The 25401-nt window shown below is 48.8% G+C and overlaps 1 protein-coding gene across 1 annotated transcript in view; it reads right to left on the reverse strand.

The window, feature by feature from the left end:
* The window catches only part of SSH1 (slingshot protein phosphatase 1), a 59775-nt gene extending 34734 nt beyond the window's left edge, over positions 1-25041 (reverse strand). The window contains exons 1-2 of the mRNA XM_077835143.1: positions 24976-25041; positions 18591-18631 (exon numbers count right to left, since the gene is read on the reverse strand). Of these exons, the coding sequence (XP_077691269.1) occupies positions 18591-18631; positions 24976-25041 (107 nt within the window). The remainder of the gene's footprint in view (positions 1-18590; positions 18632-24975) is intronic.
* Between the last annotated feature and the right edge of the window lie 360 nt (positions 25042-25401).

Genomic DNA, 25401 nt, shown 5'->3' on the forward strand with positions numbered 1-25401 from the left:
AGTTAAACTTTAATCATGGGCAATGGTTCCTCTATAGCCTCTGGCATGTGCTTGTATAGGTTGGACAGCCTTTTGCCCTCCAGAAACTTGGTAATCAGGCCTTCCACAGGCACAAAGCCACGCCTTATTTCCAATGCACTCTCTCTTTGTCAAAATCAAGATTCATAACTACCTCCTGGTCAATTTAAAGATGTGTACGTGTAGGATGGGGGAGAAGGACATGAGTCCTTTAGTGCTAGCCCACAGCCCAGCAGCGAGGCACACAGCCTTAATCCATTGAACAGACAAGTCCCCTAACCTCAGCAATTTGAACAGGCATGTGACCTCCACATGGTCAAAAGCATTTTCAACAACCATTGACGCTGCAATCCCTAGGCTGCTCCCATCCAGCATGGAGAATAATGAGCACTTTCTCCATGTTCTCCAACAGGCTCTGCCCTCCATTGCTCCCCCCCCACCCCCTGCCCAGTTACCTGTGGATCAGCGAGCTCGCACCTGATCTCATCTAGCAGTGACCATCACTAGCCTAGAGCTGCCAAACACCACACAGGACGTCTGCCTCCTCATTCCAAAATACAAGAGGGGGCAGATTCATCTAAAAGAGAGTCTGGCTCCAGGAGAATTAAAAGGTTTCCAACAAAAGGAGGACTTTACATGGTGTATTTGACAATATCTGGCCAAATCCAACCTTAGCATTCACTCATTCACGGCATGGGCGTTGTGCCTCTGTGTGCCATGGCAGAATCCACCCCATCATCTTTAGATGAAACAAATACACATTTCTACCCATCCCACCCCCTACCTTGTTACACTTGAGAACACCCCACAGAATAACAGCTGCCTATCTTCACATGATCTTCTGCTCCCCATTCCCAAGCTAATTAGTTCAGGGGAAATCAGTTTCCAAGCTCCGCTGTTAAAAACACTTGCTTTGTAACTATGCCTTTGGCAAAGGAGGCTCCAGCTATCTTTCCTTTTCTGTTCAGTCCAGTCATTGGCTCAGAAAAGCCAAAATATCTCAAGGCAATTCTGCAGCAAAATGTAATGGAGCCCTTTGCTTAGTTTCCCCAGTTGCACTCCTAGAATTGTGAGATACCACCCAGGCCCCCTTCACAGCACATTCACAGGGCTGTTTCCAAATGGCTGAACCTCCTCACAAGTTAGTCTCTTACTGAAGTCTGACCCATTAGCGAAGCCAGTTAAGGAGCAAACTTGCAGACTTCTTGAAACATTGAAATGCAAACAAAATATAAGGGGTGATTCAGGGAACCAAGTATCAGGAAGATAAACGTGTAGCAATACATTTCCTGCTTCTTCAGCCAAGAGGACAATTAAAGTGCACTGACTGCTTGCTTTGGCTTGATATGAGATAATCAGCTAACAATTCCTGACCAAGATAGGGGCCTTTGGAAGGGGTTTTATGTGACACAGTAGAGCTGGTGGAAAATTAACTTTATAGCTACTCATTTACATGTTCCTGTAAAATCTGTGAAATAAAAATTAGAACCCTTTAAAGCAACAGCAGCTTATTTCTCCACTTTTCCTACTTTAACAAAGTGCATCATATATTTAAAATGTTTATTTGCTCTGTGTAACACATACTATCGTCTCAGTAGTACAGAAAGCCTGGCGTGCCCCAGCAAATAAAATACAATGCAGTCTCCTTTATAAAGCTAATTGATAGCACTGTAATTCCCATTTTCTGCTTAAACACAATGTGTTATGGAACAACCCAGTACCTAATGATCTGCATTGCCATGCAAAAGACTTGGTTAAATTTCTTGGACCAGAAGAAAAGGAAATGCTCAAGGGACCAATCTCAATCTGTGTTTTACCCTTCACAAGTGAGATTCTACTATAGAAATATGGACACTGCAAGAGGTGCTAAAAATCCACCATGGTTTGTTTTCACTCTCCAAATACGGGCACACCTGACCTCCTGTTGTGAACAGTGCACTACAAAGGGCTATTTCCAGCACACAGAAGCACTCTCAATAGAGCTCCCTTTAGAGGACATTCAGAGCACTCAGACCTACATTTTGAAGAGTGGGCCATATCTTGGATGCCCAACGTGACACATCTAAGGCCTCATTTTCAGAGCCACTGAGCACCCACACTCCCTCTGCAGTCAGTGGGAGCTGCCGGTGCTCAGCACCTCTAAACCCCCCCAGAACGTACGTCTCAAATCAGGCACTTGAAATTAGGGGATATTTTTAAAATATTTTGTCTTTGTGCATTTCATTACCCGCTCCTGAGATGGTAAAGCTCTTCCCATCTCTTTGGCTGAACTAGAGATTGCTAAAGCAAGCCCTACCCAGACTGCCTAAGCTGAAAACAGGTTACTACAATGAAGGGGCCTTAGGTGTGAGAGGTGCTCCAAACCAACGGAAGCCCTGCCTCAGAAAGAACCCCCTCACCTTACTAAAAGGAAGTGGAACTGGAAATAAACTCTTACATGCACCAATCTGGCCACAATAGCAAATGTTCTCTTTCCAAGAGACAGACAATCCTGTACCCCAAGATCCAGTGTGTGCGGGGAACAGCAGGGCTTCCCCAGCACCCCCATCAGCAACTCACATCAGATAATGCAAGAAAATTCCAGCCCTCTGGTGCATTTCAAGTCAAAAAGGGGGCTAGTGAGCAAGAAATCCTGGCAATCTTCACTCTAAATGTTTTTAACACTCCAGCAACAAAAGGAGTTTCTGAGCCTGTATTGTTTGGCTGAAAGGCGTAGGCTGCATTCACAGCACAAGAATGCTAAGAAGCATTTCAGACACTGTAGGCCATTCACAGCACCAGATACAAACTCTCTTTCAGAACAAAAAGGAAAAAGAAAAATGAAACCAATCATTAAACCCACCAAAGCTTATTCCCCAGCATAAATGGACCTACAGTGACACGCTTCGAGTCAGTCCAGTGTACCTCGAGATTGCTACATCACGCTTCACATATTCACCCCAAGTTCAACTGTGGATGCCAGAGCACTGGAGGGGGAAGGGCAAGGAAACACACGTTTACCACAGTGCTAAAGCGCCCCCATTTGGAGCACATTAGTGTGTCTCCTGCACGCTGTCTGCCCGTCCATTATGGACCCAAAGGAATAGGGGTTATATTTTCAAAAGCACCAACATCCCATTTTCAGAAATGACTTAGGCACTTAGGAGCCTGACTTCCACTGAGACTTAGGGTATGTCTGCACTTCAATTAGACACCCACAGCTGGCCTGTGCCAGCTGACTCAGGCTCATGGGGCTGGGGCTAAGGGGCTATTTAACTATATCGTAGAGTAGACGTTCAGACTCGGGCAAGACAGCAGGCTCTAGGACCCTGCGAGGTTGGAGGGTCCCAGAGCTTGAACGACTACACCGCAATTAAACAGCCCAGTGAGCTCAAGTCAGGGTGTCTAATTGCAGTGTAAACACACCCTATGGCACCTCAACCTCTTCTGAAAATTGGACTTAGGCACTTTTGAAAATTTTACTCTGTGTTTTTAAAATGGCTGGCAAGAAGCTTATGAACCAGCTGCATAGTGTATTATTTCAGGAACATCTTCCTGGCTCCTCCCCCCAACCACCACCACCAAATTCTGCCCAGATTGGTTTCCCTAGACCTCCCTGGCAACATACTCCCCTAGCTGCTCCTTCTGCCCCACTTGCCTCAGTCTCCGGTGTTACCCTCCCAGCTCTCCTCTGGACTCCATAGCTGGAGAATGCTCTTTCATGTGTGCTGCCCCGCTGACCTGGAGCTCTCTGGAAGTTCTTCATCACCTTCTTCTTTGAGGCAGCCTCCCTCCACTCCTTGGTAAACAAGTGACCTTGGCAGAGCTCATCCTGACCCAGTGTGTTAAGATGCTCACAATACCTTGCAGCTACACAGCACCCTTCACCTGCAGATGACAACAGGATTCACCCATGTTAACTAAGCCCCATAATCCTGCCAGGAGATGGGGTCACAGACCTTCCATAGAGGAGTCAAGCAAGGCACACTGGCAATTTAGTAAATTAGCCAGGATCATTCAGTGAGTCAGTTACAGAGCCAGGAAGTGAACCCAGGAGACACCATGTCCCTATATTAGTATGCAACACCTTGGCTTGTCTAAGGCCATACATCCGGCACTGCTCTGCCATGCACATTCAGCCCCTTGGGATATCCCCTCGCTGGCCTCCCATTGCCTTCTGCGCCATATTCAGGGCTCATCACTCTTGCCTCCAAGACCCTCCACAACTTCCCTACTTCCACTTCCTCCACATTCCCAGCCCCTCAACAAACTGCACCCCACTTGTGTCCTCCCCCCATACTTGCCTTTATGCTGCCCTCTGCCAGGCTTCCACCCCTCAAAACACATTTCTTCCAGGAGGCCAACAGGTAGTGGCATAGTCTTACTGGCCTCACTCTCAGCCTTCCTCCAGACCTCTCCCTGGGTTTGTCATCCCTTCCCACTGTTCTTGTCTTAACTCGCTGGGTGTAAGCTCTCTGGGGCACGGTCTCTGCCCTCATCTGTATTGTACAGAACGCACATTTATAGCGCTATGTCAGGAATAAACAATAACCGTCCTGCAGGCAGACCTGACTAGCCTCCTTGTCAGCCTCAATGGCACGCATCACTCTCCTCCTGCTTGACAGGAAAACCTCACCCTGAATTGTTCGCAGGGAAAAGCGTTGCTGGCCAGGTGCAATGCCAGCACGCTCAGAGGGATTAGAGAAGTGACTCCAAAAATCCAGCTCCCAGCCCCATCAGCAAGCCAGAGCTCTGTGCTCCAGCTCTGTCCCTTTTACTCCCAGTGGAGCGGCGAGCTCAGCAAAGCTGGCACAATCAGCTCCTAGCAGGAAGGGGCAGCCTGGGTTGCTCCCCCAGGCAATGAAGGAGCAGCTTTGGTAAGCCCCTCAAGCTAGAATTGTATCTGAATGCAGGGAAGGGAAGGTGGAAAAACCTTTGGGATTCCAAGACGGACACAAAAATAAGCTAGCAGAGCGACTACAAATGGCTAGAGAAGAGAAAATTCTAAGAATCCCCAGTACTTTGGCGGGTGAAAAGCCAAACAAAACTACAGACTGTTTTACAAGAAAAGAAAAACTACGCATTGTGCCCATCCCATTAATAACACAGTTCAAAAAGGCAAGAGGCCCATCACAGCATCAGGCAAGTATGCAACAGACTTGGAACGAATGTTTTTAATTGCAATTACCATTTCTGAGCTTCCCGCTGAAAAATGACATCATTTGTGACACCAGCTGCCTCAGAGTCCAGTGTCAGAGATTTTAAAAGCCTCTCTGCTTGCATTAGTGCTCATTAAACAATAATAAACAAGCGGTGCTTTTCCTTTTTTATACATTACCCCTTAAGATGACATTTCACCCTATGACCACAAACACCAAAGCATTCACTCGTCTGGCCGTCTGCAAAGCGCCAGCATTCTAGCATGGGCGTGAGCACAGAATGGGGAAAGGGGACTCCAGAGTCCCGTGTCCAAGGTTTCAGCCACAAGATCATCCATCCTTTCCTAACCATCTAACAATTCAGAATAGACCTGTATGGTTTTGCTTCTTGCAGCTGTCTCAACCGCTACACACCTGCTTATATTGCTAGGTACACAGGGGCAAAATACCCCCCAGTGCTGTCCCTTGCACAGTATCACAGTCCAGACTGATCTGAAGAGAGCCTGGCTACAACGTGGCAGAACAGCTATGGGAAGGGGACTATCAGTAAGTTCAACAAAACAAAGCAAAGACACAGTGGGGCAGCTTTGTAGCCTAGGGCAGACTTTGCTCCCCAATGCCCTGGTGGTCTGTAGCGAGCCAGCTAGGCACATGGTGCTGGCTTGCCTCCTTATTTCCAGCTCCAGACTGTATTAAAAGAACTGAAAAAACAGTCAATGCTTTCCGAGTGTTTTGCTTGTAAACAATTGCTATAGATGCAGCGGGGTTGTGTGAAGGGAGGGAGACCACACAACCGGGAATGGCAGGGGAGGTGTCCATGAGAAAAACTCTGTTACACTGCTCCCTGCTAGAGAACAGTTTGGAACGCTTGGCCTAGCAGACAGTGCTGTGCATTAGTGCCTCAGAGAGTGAGTGTCAGGAATGCTGTTTCTCAGGCAGGAGCGAAATCTGCTCCTCTCTCAGCCAAGCTGCCAGCACACTGACCAATCTGCCTCCATTCCGTTCCCAAACTCATTATTTTAAACCTTTAAACTATTTTATTTGTCACCTGCCCTTTGCCAGTGGCTCCCAACCTCATGCCCCCATAGCCACTGAGAAGGGGAAGGTGAGGCTGGGTGGCCGAGCACAGGAAGGTGAATAATAGTTTCCAGGATTAAGAAACAAGACCACAAATGGAATGAGCAGTGGTCAGCCACTAACAGACAGACAACAGTGCAGAGAGTGATGGAAAACCCCAGCAACACAGCAGTGCATCTGCCCAGAAAATGCAGAGCTGATGGGTTTTAGAACGATTCCAAAAAAGGCAGCAGAGGCCAGGGCATATTTGACACATCAGAGATGTGTACAAAATAAACCCAGCAAAACCAGGCAGAGTAACTGAGCAAAAGCCAAAAACCCTCTCATCTAGATCAGCCCAGGCCAGCACATTCTCTAGTGGCGCACTGCAGAGCAGCACTGAAGCGTCCCAGGCTGCCTGCCTTCCCAGCGGCAGGGAGAGTACAGCCCCCATGCTAGGTAACTAGGAAAGCCCAAGAAAACAATAGCCTGTGACAAAGCCAGCCCATGATGTAGTGGAGGTGGGTGGAAATCTTGGGGCCACCCCCCAACCACCTATCTTTTAAGACCAGAGCAAGGGCCGCCAACTTGAAAGAACCAAGAGAGCATTGTTACAAAGTTGTGGTGGGCTGGAAGCGGGAAATGCCTACACACCAGGTATGCTCTGAGCAGCCCCAAAGGAAGTGGGCAATGCTTGGATGCTTGCTTTGGAAGTGGCCACTTGGACTGGGGAGAGGCTGGCAGCGTTCCAGGAATGATCTGGATAGGACATCGTGGCAAATTGGCTGCGTTTTTGGAGATGCTGAGACCCTGCAGCCGTCTGCCCATTGGCAAGAGCGGGGCTATTTTCTGTCATTCACACAGACCCCTAATCCCATAGCAGGTGCCTTTGCTAGTGATCTTTACAATGTGGATTTCTACAGGAAAAAAGCAAAGAGGAGCTGCTGTGATTGTAGCAGTTCTATCAATGTAGGATGGACAGTAAACAGCAACCGTAACAGGGTGTTCTTCTTCCGACTGAATGTGGCTGCTCATAACCCTCCAAACCAACGCAGCTGGAGCTTTTCAAGCTGCCCACCAGCTCCCATAAAGGGGTACAACCAGGCTTACGGTATCACCTACTCAAAAGGAAAGTTCTTTCCTACCACCACCACCTGAGTTCTGCACTATCTACCATTAAGCCAGTCTAGCTTTATCCATCCCCACTCTAATTTAATTCACCACTCAGTCGCTCCCTGTATACCACAGCGCTGGTCAGCACACTCGCTTTGACTGTTGCCCCTGACCGTGGCCTCAATCCTATAAGGGGCTCGAGCACTCCACACCCCACTGAACAATACATACAGCATCTTCAAGATCAAGCCCTAAAAGAGAGAATCTGCTACAGGAAGGGCATTGTCTACGAGGTCTCTCTGCCTCTGGAACCAGCCAGCCAATATGAACTGCCAGAATCTGTTCACCCCCTGGTCTTGCTGCAAACACTATTTGCTAAGACTCTGGGGGAAGACACAGGGTTTGAGTGTGAGGGGTCAGGGCATACTTTCTGCTCCAAATTATAGGTCGTTTGCACTGATGTACTTGTGTTGAATGGGAGCACAGTAATGGATGTCTGTGTGGATTTGATTCCAATGACCTGGGGGGAGGGGGCGCGAGAGCAGCAGGGAGGTGCCTTTTTTGTATTTACGTGGGTTAAATAATGGCTGCAGTTTGCTTCCTTTTAGCATTTCATTCGCACTAGCATGGTGCTGTTGCTTTGCCGCTTCAGAGGCAGCAGAGGGATTTTTAAATCTTGTCTAAAGAAAAAAACAACCACAAAGCCCTTTCCATTGAAATGAAACAAAATCCATGAAGACGCCCTGCCTGTATTAGGTTTTTTACAACTGGTTTTTAGAACAATATTTGTTAGACAAACATGCCGACCAAGCCTAGAAAAAGAAAAACCTTTTCTAAAAAATGGTGACCGTATTTTTTGTTGCAGGGACGGCCTTCGTGAAAGAAGTGAGCTTGTCGGAGGAGTCTGAAGCCACCCATCACCTTCCTTGCACAGGCCACACCTGATGTCTGAATAGCAGGTCTCTGGACTGGCAATGGAGTGGCCGCCTGGAGCCTCCTGCTGAGACTCTGCCCGCGTCTGTATAACCACACAGTGTTGCTCAGCTGCGAGCAGGCGACCGATGGAGACGTCACCTTCCCAGCCGTTGTTTAAGCCGGGGCTTTTTCCTACTCCACTTTTTTCAAATGTTCCTGCACCAGACAGCGCGGAATGTGAAACCCTAATTATAACTTTGCCATTTTCCAAGGCCACACCCACAGGGCAGACGGTTACAAATGGTCAGGGGCCTGAGAACTCATTTCCCCATTGTACAGTGCACGCTAAGGCAGGCTGCAGCAGCCTTGTCAGGATATGATTCAGCATCCTGTTTTGAACATTTAATACACTCTTCAACTTCTGCCTCTGGATCTCCCACCGACTCACTTTAAGGCAACAAATAGTGGAGCGAAGTAGCTAGACAAGAACACAGTGAGGCTACTGTCTTACCAAATAAATGCTCAAGATAGCCACTCTGACTTCCCCAAGCCCCAACATCCTCCCCAGCCCAAAGGCTCAGAGTCAGTCTGGTCTGTTGTTAAAATACAACTAGTCTATTCTCCCCTCACTGCATGTACACAATTCCTTATACACTTAAAGGGACGTTTGTCAGGCAGTTTGGACAAAACAATTACATTAAAAAAGGTGTGTGAGTGTGCGGGGGTTATAAAAATATTTAAAGATACATGTGTATTCACTAAAGTATATAAACATCCCTGTGCTGCGCTGGGATCATAAACACAGCACAAGACTAGCAGGGGAAAACAACAAGCTGAAACGAAGCAGTCTTTTTTCACAACCAGAGCTAAGTGAAGTGCAAAAAGTAAACAAGTAGCAGAATGGAGAACAGTAAATTGGATTTTTAAAGTTCTTTGAGTTTCAATTACTTAAGGTACTATTGGTATCACGGGGAAGAATTTTTTAAATATGATTTTAGTTTAATCACCTCCCTGTTTATACACAAGCATGAGAATATGCTTGGAAGGAACTTGCTTGCAGCAAGTTTTTCTGCTGTCGATTACAGAGCAGTTTGGTGACTTCTCTAAATCCAGAGATTCCATCAGACACACAAAGCCAAAGTACAGAAGGGTACAAATTCACCCTGGTGTAACTCCAATGCCCTCAATGGTTTCCAAACCACAATCAGAAAATAGGTTTCAGAGTAACAGCCGTGTTAGTCTGTATTTGCAAAAAGAAAAGGAGTACTTGTGGCACCTTAGAGACTAACCAATTTATTATCAGAAAATAACTTTCTTTTATTAAACAACAACAAAAGCGAGTGTTCGGCTAGTTATTAACCAATATGGTCTCTTAAAGCAGAGCATGTTCATTTCTGACCAGGTAACCCACTGGAATAGTTGAGTACTCAGCCATGTAAATCATTGAAAGTCGAAGACAGGGGAAACAATGCTACTTCCTCATTACATTTTTAAAGCTAGATCAACTTATGGTAGCTTCAGAGGTGATAAAAAGTCCTATATATGAGACAGCTGAAAGGTATTGAATGAAAGCAATAATTCTTAACACATACACATCACTTTGCATCTCAGAGTGTTTTACAAAGATGACAAAGTATTATCTCCCATTTTACAGATGGGTAAAATGAGGCTCAGGATAGGTTAGGTGACTTGGCCAAGGTCACAGAGTGAGTCAGCAGCAGAGCAGGGATAGGGGAGGTAAGAACTCTTTCTAGTCCCTGTCCTGTTCTCTATCAACTGGACCACACTGCCAGCAATGTGTAGCATTTCACTGGTATAGATACTGTATTGCACACTCAACTGAAGTCATCCTGAACAGCACAAGGTCTACAGGAGTTCGTCAAAGCCTTCATGGGTAGATAAGGGCCCAATCCTGCAAACCTTTATTTACACATCAAACCCCATTTGCAGGATCTGCTCCTTAACTGTTATTTTAAAAAGCTCTAAGAACCCAGTCCTGCAGGCTCAGAAATGCAGGATTGGGCCATAATTGTTTCATATAATGTTCTTTTTAAAAATCAGCAGCATATTTCCTGGCCTGCCCTGCTCCCCGCTCCCAGAAGCACCAGTTTCTCAGTGTTTACAACTTCAGAGCTATCTTCCCCCAAAGGCACATTCTTCCAGTCAGAATCCTCTGCCATGCTGTGGACAAATTTAATTTGCATTGTTATTGCTTTAGCTTTCTAATCTTCTGCCTCTACCAAAGTAGAGCGGCTAGCCTCAGAGCTCCATCAGGCACACAGACAACAAAGAGAGCAGAGACCCATGCAGCTTTACCCCTTCTCCCAAGGACGCTCCATAAAAGCACCGCCTACAGTTTACTGTTTGGTAAAGAAGTGAGAGGTGCCCAGGTGTGCTCAGGATAACTGGAACGGGAGGCGGGCAGAGGATCCAAGCCCATTTACAGGTCTGTTTCACCGAGAGACTTGTCTTTGGTCTACCTTTACTTCCCAGGCCCAGTGCTGCCCCAACACAATTCCTGTATGTAGCCATCAGGCTCGGTGGAGTCTCCAACAGCCGCATGGCTGTCAAAAGGAGTTGTGGGGCTGCAGAAGCATTGCGTAACCATTTCAGACATGGCTCCTACCCCTCAGTCTGTGAAGAAGCAAAGACACAATGCAGAGACTGCTATGAGACTAGACGCTGCAGGAACACGGGCACTTAGGCCTGGAAGGGACCTCCTGGGTCATCAAGTCCAGTCCCTACTACAGCAGGGACACAATGCCATTCAAAACCTTATCAAGCGCCCTCTGAAAACAACTTAGGTTGTTTGCACCCAACTCCTCCTATTGGGAGGCTGGTCCAAAATCTCCCTCCTCTGAACTTTCTGCTCATTTCCAGCCTAAATTCATTCATGGCCAGTTTATACCCATTGGCTCCTGTATCACCACAGTCCTTCAGCTTAAATAGATCGTCTCCTTCCCTGGTGTTTACCACCTGATGTATTAATAGAGAGCAACAAGGTCCCCTCTCAGCCTTTGGTTTGCTGCATGCTTAGCATGGGGTGAGTTAAACTGTGGCAGTCTAACGCACATGCGCATGACCACGTTACTGTGCTAGCGGGTAGCGGGGTTTCCTTCTGGCTCCTCCAAGGCTGAGGTGCCCCACAATGACCCTAGCTCACTCAATGCAGAGTGGAGCTACCTCCTAGAGCTGTAGTTAATGTTGTCAAACAAAACCAATTCTTTCAAGAGAGACCTTCAGACCAGATCAGAGATCTGGATAGGTATCCCCCAGACAGACCTCAACGCATCATGGCTCTAACGTCATCCTCTGTGCAGGCAATCAGCGTCTGAAGGCACCCACACATTGTCTCTCTTCAACCACATTCAGAATGTGACTGAAAACCCTGTAATTGTGAGCATTATGGAATGACTGGATAAACAAACTTACTGTATATTTGTAATTAAGACAGTGCTTATCTGGATGTATTGGCCGAGTGTATTTGAGCAATAGCCAATATTCAGAATGGGACTGGCTAGGTGTGAAACATTCTCCTTGACTTAGGACAAGACAACCTATTGTCATGGATGATAAAAGGGAACAGGCGAAGTGTAATTAGATGAATTATCTACATTACAGGATTCGCTTTATGACTCTCCAAGTGACAAACTCTCCCAGTTCTCACGTCACAACAGGGTAAATTCTGGTTTTGAAGTTAGATGAGTTGTACAAAGAAAAAACTACCCGTGTCCTCCAGAACAGCTTAACACAGATGGGTTCTTCCTGTGCAACACTCTTAACTTCACTGAGGGTGCCTCAGTGTAACGGAGAGGAATCGGGGTCTAAAGCCACCTGACTTTCAGAGATGCTGAGCACACATTACTTGGCCATTGAAGTCAACTGGCCTGGTTCTGGAAAATCTTATGCAAAAACTCTAAGCATCTCAGTAGTCCCATTAACTCAATGAAATCACTCGTGGTTAAAGGTGAGCACACAAGTTTTTTCAGGATCCTGTGGGTGTACAGCATCTCTGAAAAAAATCAAACCACAAATGCCCTGTGATGAGGATAGATACAAGAAACAAGCATTCAGCAGCTATGGCAACCCTAAAGACAGAATTACACACAGCAATTTGAAACTTTACCAAAGTATCATAGGCAATGAATCAAATTCATATAAGGGCCAGCAATTCCCTCTGCCTGCAGTGGGGCTTGTCTTTACATATCTGGTGGCAAAAAATGGCTTACAGGAATACACCCAGGACAACGTGAGTATCCTAGCATATCTCCATTGCTACAATGATCAAACCGTCAACCCCGTACACCCTCCAAGATCCATGCGTCCTAGACATGCTTATTACAACATGTGGTGTACCTCATCCAGAGCACTAAATGCCCCAATAACTACTAAGTGGGTGAAACCAGACAATCACTGCACTCTAAAATGAACGCACGCAGGAAAATGATAAAAGACAAAAACAACCTATCCCCTGTGGGTGAATGAACACCTTTCACAAAGCGATCACTCTACAGCTGACCTCTCAGTCCTCATCCTCAAAGGAAACCTGCACAACACTTTCAAAAGACGAGCTGGGAACTTAAATTCATTACTCTGCTAGGCACTAAAAATCATGGACTGAACAGAGACACTGGATTTATGCTTTATTACAGCAATCTGTAACCCACTAACCTCCCCATTTTTTGTCCTATGGCTGCTGAGGTGTTAATGGGCCTCTCCACCGTGAATGATCCCTTACAATATGTGCTAACTATCTATGCTAAACAATCTGTTCCATCTTGTATTTAGCTGTGACAGAAGTTGGTTCAATAAAATATATTACCTCACCCACCTTGTCTCTCTAATATCCTGGGACCAAGACGGCTACAACAACACGGCATACATGGGGCTGTCGTGTAATTCCAAAGAGGAGTTAAGAGGTGCGGCAGCTAGCCCTTTGTGACAGGGGCCGTGGGGGGAAGAAGAGAACCTTCAGCAATTATAGAAGGAACCTGATGGTATTAACACACTGAGCCAACTGTCCTATCACAAATGAAAATTCTGGGACTTTCTGCAGTGAATGAGAAATCTGTTCAGCAAGTTTATGAAAAAGCTGTAAATGTGTAATATCTGATAAATCCTGTATCAGGGAAATTCACCCAGCACTGGCAGACAGATGGACTTTATGTTCCAACCGCTCTTCCTTTTTCTGACTGCTAGGATCCTATGAGGTCTTTTAAGTCACGCACTGCCAAACCCTATGCCCACCACACGTGACAGAGAACTGCTGTCATGTCAGTCTCTCTCGGTCTAGGATCTCAAAGTTAAGACAAAAATATCTCACTGCCACACCAATCAGGGCCTTCATTTCCTGCAGCAAACACAACCCCGGCTTTAGACTGCTTTTGCAGCAAAAGAACAATGAAGTTGAACAACTCTGCCACCCTATGGGCACAAGGTAGAGTCTCAGTAAGTCACTCTACAGAAAGCACCTTATGAAAGGGGAGACAAACTCCTTCTGTGCAAAAAGAAAAGGAGTACTTAGAATCATAGAATCATAGAATCATAGAATATCAGGGTTGGAAGGGACCCCTGAAGGTCATCTAGTCCAACCCCCTGCTCGAAGCAGGACCAATTCCCAGTTAAATCATCCCAGCCAGGGCTTTGTCAAGCCTGACCTTAAAAACTTCCAAGGAAGGAGATTCCACCACCTCCCTAGGCAACGCATTCCAGTGTTTCACCACCCTCTTAGTGAAAAAGTTTTTCCTAATATCCAATCTAAACCTCCCCCACTGCAACTTGAAGCCATTACTCCTCGTTCTGTCATCTGCTACCATTGAGAACAGTCTAGAGCCATCCTCTTTGGAACCCCCTTTCAGGTAGTTGAAAGCAGCTATCAAATCCCCCCTCATTCTTCTCTTCTGCAGGCTAAACAATCCCAGCTCCCTCAGCCTCTCCTCATAAGTCATGTGTTCTAGACCCCTAATCATTTTTGTTGCCCTTCGCTGGACTCTCTCCAATTTATCCACATCCTTCTTGTAGTGTGGGGCCCAAAACTGGACACAGTACTCCAGATGAGGCCTCACCAATGTCGAATAGAGGGGGACGATCACGTCCCTCGATCTGCTAGCTATGCCCCTACGTATACATCCCAAAATGCCATTGGCCTTCTTGGCAACAAGGGCACACTGCTGACTCATATCCAGCTTCTCGTCCACTGTCACCCCTAGGTCCTTTTCCGCAGAACTGCTGCCTAGCCATTCAGTCCCTAGTCTGTAGCGGTGCATTGGATTCTTCCGTCCTAAGTGCAGGACCCTGCACTTATCCTTATTGAACCTCATCAGATTTCTTTTGGCCCAATCCTCCAATTTGTCTAGGTCCTTCTGTATCCTATCCCTCCCCTCCAGCGTATCTACCACTCCTCCCAGTTTAGTATCGTCCGCAAATTTGCTGAGAGTGCAATCTACACCATCCTCCAGATCATTTATGAAGATATTGAACAAAACCGGCCCCAGGACCGACCCCTGGGGCACTCCACTTGACACCGGCTGCCAACTAGACATGGAGCCACTGATCACTACCCGTTGAGCCCGACAATCTAGCCAGCTTTCTACCCACCCTATAGTGCATTCATCCAGCCCATACTTCCTTAACTTGCTGACAAGAATACTGTGGGAGACCGTGTCAAAAGCTTTGCTAAAGTCAAGAAACAATACATCCACTGCTTTCCCTTCATCCACAGAACCAGTAATCTCATGATAAAAGGCGATTAGATTAGTCAGGCATGACCTTCCCTTGGTGAATCCATGCTGGCTGTTCCTGATCACTTTCCTTTCATGCAAGTACTTCAAGATTGATTCTTTGAGGACCTGCTCCATGATTTTTCCAGGGACTGAGGTGAGGCTGACTGGCCTGTAGTTCCCAGGATCCTCCTTCTTCCCTTTTTTAAAGATTGGCACTACATTAGCCTTTTTCCAGTCATCCGGGACTTCCCCGGTTCGCCACGAGTTTTCAAAGATAATGGCCAATGGCTCTGCAATCACAGCCGCCAATTCCTTCAGCACTCTCGGATGCAACTCGTCCGGCCCCATGGACTTGTGCACGTCCAGCTTTTCTAAATAGTCCCTAACCACCTCTATCTCCACAGAGGGCTGGCCATCTCTTCCCCATTTTGTGATGCCCAGCGTAGCAGTCTGGGAGCTGTCCTTGTTAGTGAAAACAGAGGCAAAAAAAGCATTGAAACTTGTGGCACCTTAGAGACTAACCAATTTATTTGAGCATGAGCTTTCGTGAGCTACAGCTCACTTCATCGGATGCTCACGAAAGCTCATGCTCAAATAAATTGGTTAGTCTCTAAGGTGCCACAAGTACTCCCTTTCTTTTTGCGAATACAGACTAACACGGCTGTTACTCTGAATCCTTCTGTGCAGAAGGTTACAATCCATTTTTAAATTTTATTTCATAGGCCATGGTGCCACATAAATTCCCATCAATCTTTTGCACAGCTTCCACTCATCACAGCAAGAGGGTTAGACAAAGATCAAGGGTAGCAACTAATTATTAGGCCTCAGTCCTGCAAATATACATACAAGTAGCCCCATTACGCTCTGAGTGGTCAGGGAATCAGACCTTAGTTCGTAAAGTTACTGCTGTTCGCAGCATCGCTCAGTGAGTAAGATTACGCAAAACCCCTTTTAAGACTGGTATTAATCTCCCCTTTTGTTTATTTGGCCACTGGTGAGTCCAAATGCCTGACTTGTGCATATATATCCAGAGGCTGGGCATTCAAACTATGGGCGCAGCTGTTTGCCTATGTTAACTAGCCATAAGGCCTCCTCTCGTTAAGTTTCAGAGCTAACCTGAGTTTAATGAGACCGTGCACACTTCTCAGAGCTGCTTCAGGCTGCCTTAGGGTTTGGTTACACTGGAGCTGGAAGGTGTAAATTCCAACTCAAGGAGACATACCCACACTAGACATACCCACACACTCTAATCAAGCTAGCATAGTAAAAACGGCAGTGTAGCCATGGCAGTGCGAGCAGTGGGAGGAGCTAGCCGACCCCAGTACGATGCTGTCCAATACCCTAGGTACATACCCAGGACGGTTAGCCTCTCCTGCCACATGCCCACCACAGCTACATTTCTATTTTGGTGCAATTGCTCCATCGGAGCTAGCACAGGGGTGACTCCTGGAGCTGGAATTTACGCCTTCTAACTCTACCGATCCTAAGCCTGAAATGACTCTGAGAAGGATATGCCATCTCGTTCAGCTCAAAACCTAATGAAGAGGCTTTATGGCTATATTTTTAAGTTACGCAGGTGATCAGCTGAACACCTAATTTAAACCTTCCAGATCCAGCACAGACATACCCTGAGGCAGCATTACGTCAGGCTACATTCAGAGGGTTCTTTGTGACCATATTGGTTAGATACTTGATACTTTTCTGCAAATGAAATCCGGCATTCTACAGAATCGATATCTGTCATAACGACCAGATGATACACCAAGCAGGCTGAAACCCGCCGTTTGACACACCTTCCTTAGAACTCTGCTGCCTTGTGTCTACGTAGACCGGCGACTCATGGACCTACGATTGCACCATCACTTTGCCCCTTTATAAAGAACAACAACAACAATCTGCACTTCTGCAGCAGCTTTCAGCAAAGGAACATTTTATAGACACTAATTAGTTCTCATGACCCTCCTAATAGGTTACATATTATTATTTGTTTTACAAAAGGGTAAACAAACATGCTATAAAAATTCCGTGGCCCACCTGTGTCACAACAACTGGTGTTCTGCATATGCAGCAGATTAAAAGCCATGGCTGGCATTAGGGGGTAGCAAGCCGGGCAACTGCCCAGGGCCCCATGCCTCCGGGGGCCCCACGAAGCTAAGTTGCTCAGGCTTCGGCTTGCAGCCCCGGGCGGCAGGCTTGGGTTTTGGCTTTCTGTTCTGGTCTCCAGTGAGTCTAATGCCAGCCCTGCTCTCTGGTTTATTTTGATGGACCCCCAGAAACCTGCTCATGGCCCCCTAAGGGGCCCCGGACCCCTGGTTGGGAACCACTGACATAGTGAATAAGTAGCAGAGCTGGGAGTAGAACCAGGAGTACTTAATTCTCCTTGAACTTCTAGACACCACTGCCACTACAGAATAAGGACTGAGAAATAAAAACTAAAACCTGTAATCAGAACTTACAAACCAGAGAGTCCTGCTGAGCAAAATCAAATGCACAGTGCCTCTGCTGTATAGTCAGGCTTGTTAGAGTGATTTGTAACTCAAGTCAGATCACTGCTGAGCCAAACAACAGAGGCTGTAATACAGCCGTTTGCAGCTTACCTCACCTGTTTACAGAGAAGACGACTCGGCTTTCTAACGTCAATTTATGCCGAATAAAAAGAGTCCATTCCTCAAAACCCCACCCACTGCCAAAATTAGAAAATTATACAGGTTCCAAATTAAAACAGGTTCTATCCCAGCCCCAAAACATATCTATGCATCTGCTGGAATCCGCTGGTGTATTAGGGTGTAAAGGGAATCAAACTTCCAGTAGTGTGTAACAGAGACACATCATGCAATATCCCATGAACTCAGTGTGCCTGAAGGTATAAAAAAAGCAATGACAAACGGCAAACAGAAAACAAAACCAATAAACTGCCTAAACGGACATTAAAACTGGGGAGTAGGACCTAGGAGAAGAGCAAATGGCAAGAACAAGCCTGTTGAGATACTGCAGAGTTTCTAAGCCTTACCTTTCAGACAGCTACGTTTGGAGATTGTGGGGCAACAATTGATTCTGCACATGAAAGCCCGCTCCCATCTCCTCTGGGTTACTTACCTCAGCCCTCTCCTCACTTATTTCTTTTGTTCCTTTTCCGTTTCCCCCTCCTCACTTCATAACAGCAACTTATTATTTCCAACATGAAATGAATTCAATCCTTGACCATTAAACAGTCAAAAGTGAACAGAGGATGGCTCTATTTCCACCATTCCTCCAGCCACCTCCAACTAGGGTATAGGCTCCCCGCCCCACAAAAGAAGCCCAAACTATTAGAGACAAGACACATTAAGATAATTAATAAGCGTTGTGGATGAATTTTATAAACAATGTTCCACTTTTTTCCTGACAAGAAAATTAAACCTCATTTTAGTTTTTAAATGTTAAATTCCAAGATCAAAAATAAAATAACTGAATGAGAGAGGTCAGTGATCTGGCCTTAGCTCACTAGAGGTCCTGGGGTCTGCGCAGGAGCAAGAATCTGCCCGTCCAAAGCTCATTGTGGGATCAGGGCGTAGGAAATCACATGGCAGAAGTTCAACAGTGCTGGAAACAATGTTTAGAACAGCATGAATTAAACGGTTCTGCTCACCTCAGGTTTAATTTGCGATCTTCATCACTGCCAACCTCCAGCTAAGGAGGGAAAAGAGGGATAGAGAATGTGTTATGCACTGGCTGTTTCTACCTTATTGTCAAAAATTCCTCACACTTTTTAAAACAATGATTTTTTTTCAATGTCCACAGAAAAATAGTACTATACAGCCACATAAAATATCCCCTCCCACCATTTCCCCGGGTACAGGATGTCAAAGGGGCTCACAGGGAGTTTAAAACCATTAAACACCAATCCTGCAAGCTGGAGGGCAGATCAGCTGGCGGATGGAATGCCTAGACATCACAAGGGATGTGCACACAGCCCTCCCATTGAAATCAACAGGAGCTGAATAGAGCATCAGAATGTTAGCAAAGAGCGGGGCATAAAGAAATCCTTCAATGAATGGGGTAGTGTGTCAATATGATGGATGCAATCAAAACTGTCCAACTCGGTTTTATAAGCCGTATGCTGCTGATCTCTGGGAGGTGCCTATGCGTTTAGGCCAGGAAGATCTGAGCTCTATCCCCAGTTCAAAGCGTGTAGCCTACTGACAAATGTCATGTTCCTAAACGGCCATGGATTTGTTTTTCTGATTTTTTTGCAAGTACCTTAACCTACCAAGAGAAGGTAACCCAGCCATTAGAAGCACGAGTAAAACCTAACACAGCTGGTGAGCCTCCACACAAATGCAGCTTTTACACAAATCAGCAGAAGTTAATTTGGCCTTTAAACTTAAAAAAGTGTAAGAGTCCTACTGGTTTTTATGAACAGTTCTACTGCAGTAGTGCAAAGGCCAGTTGGAGCCCCTTTCTGCTGTACAATGTACAAACAATGCTCTGAAATGTTTTTTGTGGACCTCAACTAAAGAAAAGAGGTTAACATAACATTTTCAAGGTTAGAGGGGGTTTTTAATATTAAGACTTCAAAAGGTCAGAGTTAATGATGTAAAGGAATTTGCTGCTCATAGCTAGTAGTTATGGTTCTTAATTTGTTATTGGACATTAAAATGATGACACACAAGTTCTATTACAGCTTTGCATAATCTGTATATTAGACGTATCTATTCAGTGGAAAGAAGATATTAAAAAGCAATGCAAGATTACTGTGACTGATAGAGCTTTGAAGAAAAATATATTTCCTCTATTTTTATAGTTTGTTTACTTTGTGCATTTACCACCACTTAGCGTACTATCAGTTGAGCCCTTATCCTGAGGTCAGACTCCTGCAGAAATCCCCCTGGGCCCATGTGGAGTCCCAGTGATTTCAAGTATCAGGGGGTAGCCCTGTTAGTCTGCATTCACAAAAACAACAAGGAGCCTCGTGGCACCTTCAAGACTAACAGATTTATTTGGGCATAAGCTTTCGTGGGTAAACAACCACTTCTTCAGATGCACCTGAAGAAATGGTTTTTTACCCACAAAGCTTATGCCCAAATAAATCAGTGATTTCAAGAAATCCACTGAAATCATTGGACACAGGGTCCACCTGCCTGGATTCAGTTGCAGCGTTGGGGACCTAGTGAGCTCCCCCACTTGTCTGGGTCTGTTACACAGCAATGGGGGAACATACAAATATTTTTTTTTAATTGTGATTGTAAAAATATGTATGAAACCACAAATATCATCAGGGAGCTTCAGAACTTGAAGCTACTTTACACTCATCTTTTCAAACTGACTAGGTTTCAAATTGACCTTTTTAAAAAATAAACAAAAATAGGCACAACAGGAAGAATTAAGGGCTCAATATTACAGAGGACAGAAACCTTCTTAACTGGCTTTAGTTCTTTGGGCAGAACATTTATCTGAACTGACAAGGCTGGCAACTTGACTGGGTATTTGCTGGGTTATATACAAATATAATTATCTTGTACTGGACCCATCACTGGCAGTGCCATTCAACCATCCACTCATCCCCCAGTTTGTCCCAGGCACTCTGAGTGATGTCAAGCCATGGCTCTTCAGGTGACAGCATCCTGAAATCTGCATCGTGGAGGGATAGATCCATCTTTAGGCCCTGATTCCGCACCATGACCTGCCCAAGCAGACAGCTGAGCCTGTACAGCTTGCAATGCTGGACTGGGGCTTTGCCTACAGCAGAAAAGATGCTGGAGATCTGATAGGGCAAGGGAGCTATTTGAATTTATAAAAAATTAGCAACTGTGCAAACTGGTTTTCTGCTCAGAAAAAAATTCATAAGGGTTTCTGGCATGCCATATTGACACTATCACAATTCCCATGAAGACAACATTAGCATCCATTTTATAAATCCATACTGGTTTATGTGTTGTTAAGAAGCAGGCTGTAAGAGCTCTTTCATAGTAAGAACTTTTGGGTCAATAATTCCCTTTTTAAAAAGTCTCTAAATACATATTTGCTACAGACTCAGCCTGTAAATCCATCTTCACACAAGAAAGAGCGTAACAGATCAGGGAAAACACAGACACAGTTTGGCTAGAAATTCTTTGTTTTTTATTAACATTATACAAAAATCAATGTTTAAATTTCCAGGGGTGATTCATATATTCATGGACTTTTAGATCAGAAGGGACCATTAGGACGGAGAGTAGGGGGAGATATCCTACCTCAGCCTTTCTCTGGGTACCCCTTAAAGCATCTCTATTCCTGGCTCATAAAGGTGCTTCTGAAAAGGAATTGCCCTGCCTTTGGAGTACACTCTATTGCAGTGGGTCCCAAACTCGTTCCACTGTTTGCACAGGGAAAGCCCCTGGCGAGCCGGGCCGGTTTGTTTACCTGCCACGTCCGCAGGTTCAGCCGATCGCGGCTCCCAGTGGCTGCGGTTCGCTGCTCCAGGCCAATGGGAGCTTCTGGAAGCGGTGCGGGCCAAGGGACGTACTGCCCGCTGCTTCCAGCAGCTCCCATTGGCCTGGAGCAGCGAACCGCGGCCACTGGGAGCCGCGATCAGCCGAACCTGTGGACGCGGCAGGTAAACAAACCGGCCCGGCCAACCAGGGGCTTTCCCTGCACAAGCGGCAGAACAAGTTTGGGAATCACTACTCTACTGCATCCAATGGCAGGCATGAGCCAGTACTGCATCCAATGGCAGGCATGAGCCAATCCTCATGGAAGGAGACCCCTATTTCCTTGGAAAAAAAAACAAACGGCTTAATACCCTTACAGAACATGATACTGAACAGACATAATGCAGAAACACTCCAAAGACAAGACAGACACACCAAAAGCTTGATTCATCTCTCATATACACTAGATTAAAACCTGTGTAACCCCACTGACTTCAGTGGGATTACTCCTGGTTTACAACTGTGTAAATGAGATGAGAATCAGGTCTCTCTCTTTCACGGGTTCACAGGACGATCAATGGTTTATGTTCAAAATTTAGGTTTTATACCTTTTTTTTAAACAAAGTAAAGATTTTAAAAACCCTTATGGAAACAGAAATATCTTCATGATTTCATAACATTTTCAGTGAAACAAGATGGGCAAGGTAATATCTTTTATTGGACCATCTTCTATTGGTGAGAGAAGTTTTTGAGCTTACACAGAGCTCTTCTTCTGGTCTTCTTCTTCTGACAGGAAGACGACCACTGTGTAGCTTGAAAGGTCGTTTCTCTCACCAACAGGAGCTGGTCCGATGAAAGATATTATCTCACCCACCTTGTCTCTCTAACATCCTAGGACCCACACGGCGACAACAACACTGCATTCCATATTTTTCAGTGAACACAGTTAGAAAATAAACCGTGTCTCTGTGGCTTGGTAAACTCAAACCCACAACCTGGAGCGAGGGCAGAGCCACTAGGGAATTAAAGGCTGAGTCCAAGGCCCACAGTTTGGAATGAACAAAGTAAACGAAGAGCATCCCTGAGCTGGGGACAGTCAATGAGATTTTTACCAGCCATTCCCCACCACCTCCCATACTCAGCTGAGATCATCAGTGGGAGAAGGTTAGTGACAGGGATTTGACAGGTGACAAATAGGACTGTTAACCTGATAGGAGAACGGACACAGGGGGAAGTATATAGGAGGGAGGCCCAGGCAAGTGGGATGCTGTGTAAAGGGAGGGCATGGGGGTGTAGGGAAGGACACAGGAGAGCGAGGAGTTAGGGTAGGGGAACACAGAGCCTGTCTTTGGGGTTTATAAGGCAGGGGAAGGACACAGGAGCGTATAGGGCAGGAGAAGAGGAACAGGGCAGAGGAGATAACAGAAGTGGGGGCCTATGGGGGTGGTAATAAGGCAGAGAAGTATAGTAAGGTGTGGGGCCTGGTGCAGAGAGAGGAGGTATAGTGGAGTGAATAGGGCAGAGAGGGTATAGCAGGTGTGGGATGTATAGAGGCAGGGGACAGAATGGGGCAGAGTTGTACAGCAGGGGCATGGGCCAGAGGGATATTGGCTCTGTAAAGGAAGGGCTATATAGCAAGATGTATGGGGCAGGGGGCTCAGTGGGGCTGTGCGGGACTGGGAGTATACCAGGCTGTTGTGAAGGCAGGGGGCATGGTGGGGGTATAGCAGGGTGTGGGGGGCAGAGAGTATAGTGGTGGGTGGGGGTAAGGTGGGGATATAGCAGAGGGGGGACAGGGGACACAGTGGGGGGTGGGGTTATATCAGGGGCAGGGGGCACAGTGGGGGTGAGGGAAGGGGCACAGTGGGGATATAGCAGGGAGTGGGGGGTGGGGTTATATCAGGGGCAGGGGGCACAGTGGGGGTGAGGGAAGGGGCACAGTGGGGATATAGCAGGGAGTGGGGGGCAGGGGTTATGGTGGGGGTGGGGGTATAACGGGGGCAGGGGGGACAGAGAGATGAGGAGGGCAGGGGGTACAGTGGAATGCGGGGGTCATAGTGGGTGTATTGCAGAGGGTGGGGGGCAGGGAGTACAGTGGGGGGCAGGAATTATAGTGGGGTGTTGTGGGGGCAGGGGGCTCGGTGGAGATACAGTGGTGGTCAGGGGGTGGGGACACAGTGGGGGGCAGGGAGTATTTGCGGGGGGTGAGTGTATTGCGGAGAGTGGGGGGACAGGGGGTAGGGCAGGGGGGACAGCGGGCGTGGGGGGGACAGCAGGGTGTGGGGTCGGGGGCACGGTGGGGAGACAGCGGGGCTGGGGGGCACGGTGGGGGGTACAGCGGGGGTTTGGGGCAGGGGGTACAGCGGGGGCGGGAGGCACAGTGGGGGGTACAGCAGGGGCGAGGGGCACGGTGGGGGGTACAGCGGGGGCAGGGGGTACAGTGGGGCGGGGGGCACGGTGGGGTAAAGCGGGGGCGGGAGACACGGTGGGGGGTACAGCGGGGGTTTGGGGCAGATGGTACGGGGGTACAGCGGGGGCGGGGGGCATGGTGGGGTACAGCGGGGGTTTGGGGCAGAGAGTACGGGGGGTACAGCGGGGGCGGGGGGCACGGTGGGGGGTACAGCGGGGGTTGGGGGTACAGCAGGGGCAGGGGGCACGGGGGGGTACAGCGGGGGTTGGGGGCACGGGGGGGGTACAGCGCGGGCGGGAGGCACAGCGAGGGGTACAGCGGGGGTTGGGGGGCACGGTGGGGTACAGCGGGGGTTGGGGGTACGGGGGTACGGCGGGGGGCACGGTGGGGGGTACAGCGGGGGTTGGGGGCACGGTGGGGGGTACAGCGGGGGCACGGTGGGGGGTACAGCGGGGGTTGGGGGCACAGTGGGGGGTACAGCGGGGGCGGGGGGCACAGTGGGGGGTACAGCGGGGGTTGGGGGTACAGCAGGGGCGGGGGGCACGGGGGGAGTACAGCGGGGGCGGGGGGCACGGGGGGGGTACAGCGGGGGGCACGGTGGGGGGTACAGCGGGGGCGGGGGGCACGGTGGGGGGTACAGCGGGGGTTGGGGGTACAGCAGGGGCGGGGGGCACGGGGGGAGTACAGCGGGGGTTGGGGGCACGGGGGGGGTACAGCGGGGGTTGGGGGTACAGCAGGGGAGGGGGGCACGGGGGGGGGTACAGCGGGGGCGGGGGGCACGGGGGGGGTACAGCGGGGGGCACGGTGGGGGGTACAGCGGGGGGCACGGTGGGGGGTACAGCGGGGGCGGGGGGCACGGGGTACAGCGGGGGTTGGGGGTACGGGGGTACGGCGGGGGGCACGGTGGGGGGTACAGCGGGGGTTGGGGGCACGGGGGGGGTACAGCGGGGGTTGGGGGTACAGCGGGGGCGGGGGGCACGGGGGGGGTACAGCGGGGGGCACGGTGGGGGGTACAGCGGGGGTTGGGGGCACGGTGGGGGGTACAGCGGGGGCGGGGAGTACGGGGGGTTCAGCGGCGCGGGGGGCAGGACCGGTCCATCCCCCTTTGCCCGCAGCCCTCGGGGCGGCCCGGACCCCGGACCCCGCTCCCCGCCCGGGGCCTGGCGCGGCCTCCCCCTCGGCCCGGCCCGGCCCGGCCCGGCGCCCCGGCTCACCTCGCTGGCGCTGGCCGAGGAGGCGGCGCTGGGGGTCGGCGAGCGCTGCAGGGTGACCAGGGCCATGGCTGGGGCGCGGGGCTGCCGGCTCCGGGCCGGGGCGGAGCGCGGGGCCCGGCTACAGCGACGGCGGCTCCCGGCCTCCGGCCGCCTCCATCCGCTGCTGCTGCGCAGCCTCCGGCCGGGGGGGCGAGCGGGCTGCGGCGCCGGGAGAGGGCGGGCGGGGGGCCGCGGGGAGGTGGGGGGGAGCCGCAGGGGGGCAGGTAAGGGGCAGCAGGGGGGCTGGAAGTAGGGGAGGGGCAGCACAGGGCTGGGGTGCAGGTAGGGGGCGGGGGGCAGCAGGGGAGGGGGGCAGGCTGGGGGTGGGGGGGGCCGCAGGAGGGGAGGTGGGGGGCAGGCTGGGGGCAGGAAGGGGGCAGCAGGGGA

This window comes from Eretmochelys imbricata, chromosome 15 (genome assembly GCF_965152235.1).
Source record: "Eretmochelys imbricata isolate rEreImb1 chromosome 15, rEreImb1.hap1, whole genome shotgun sequence".
NCBI lineage: Eukaryota > Metazoa > Chordata > Testudines > Cheloniidae > Eretmochelys > Eretmochelys imbricata.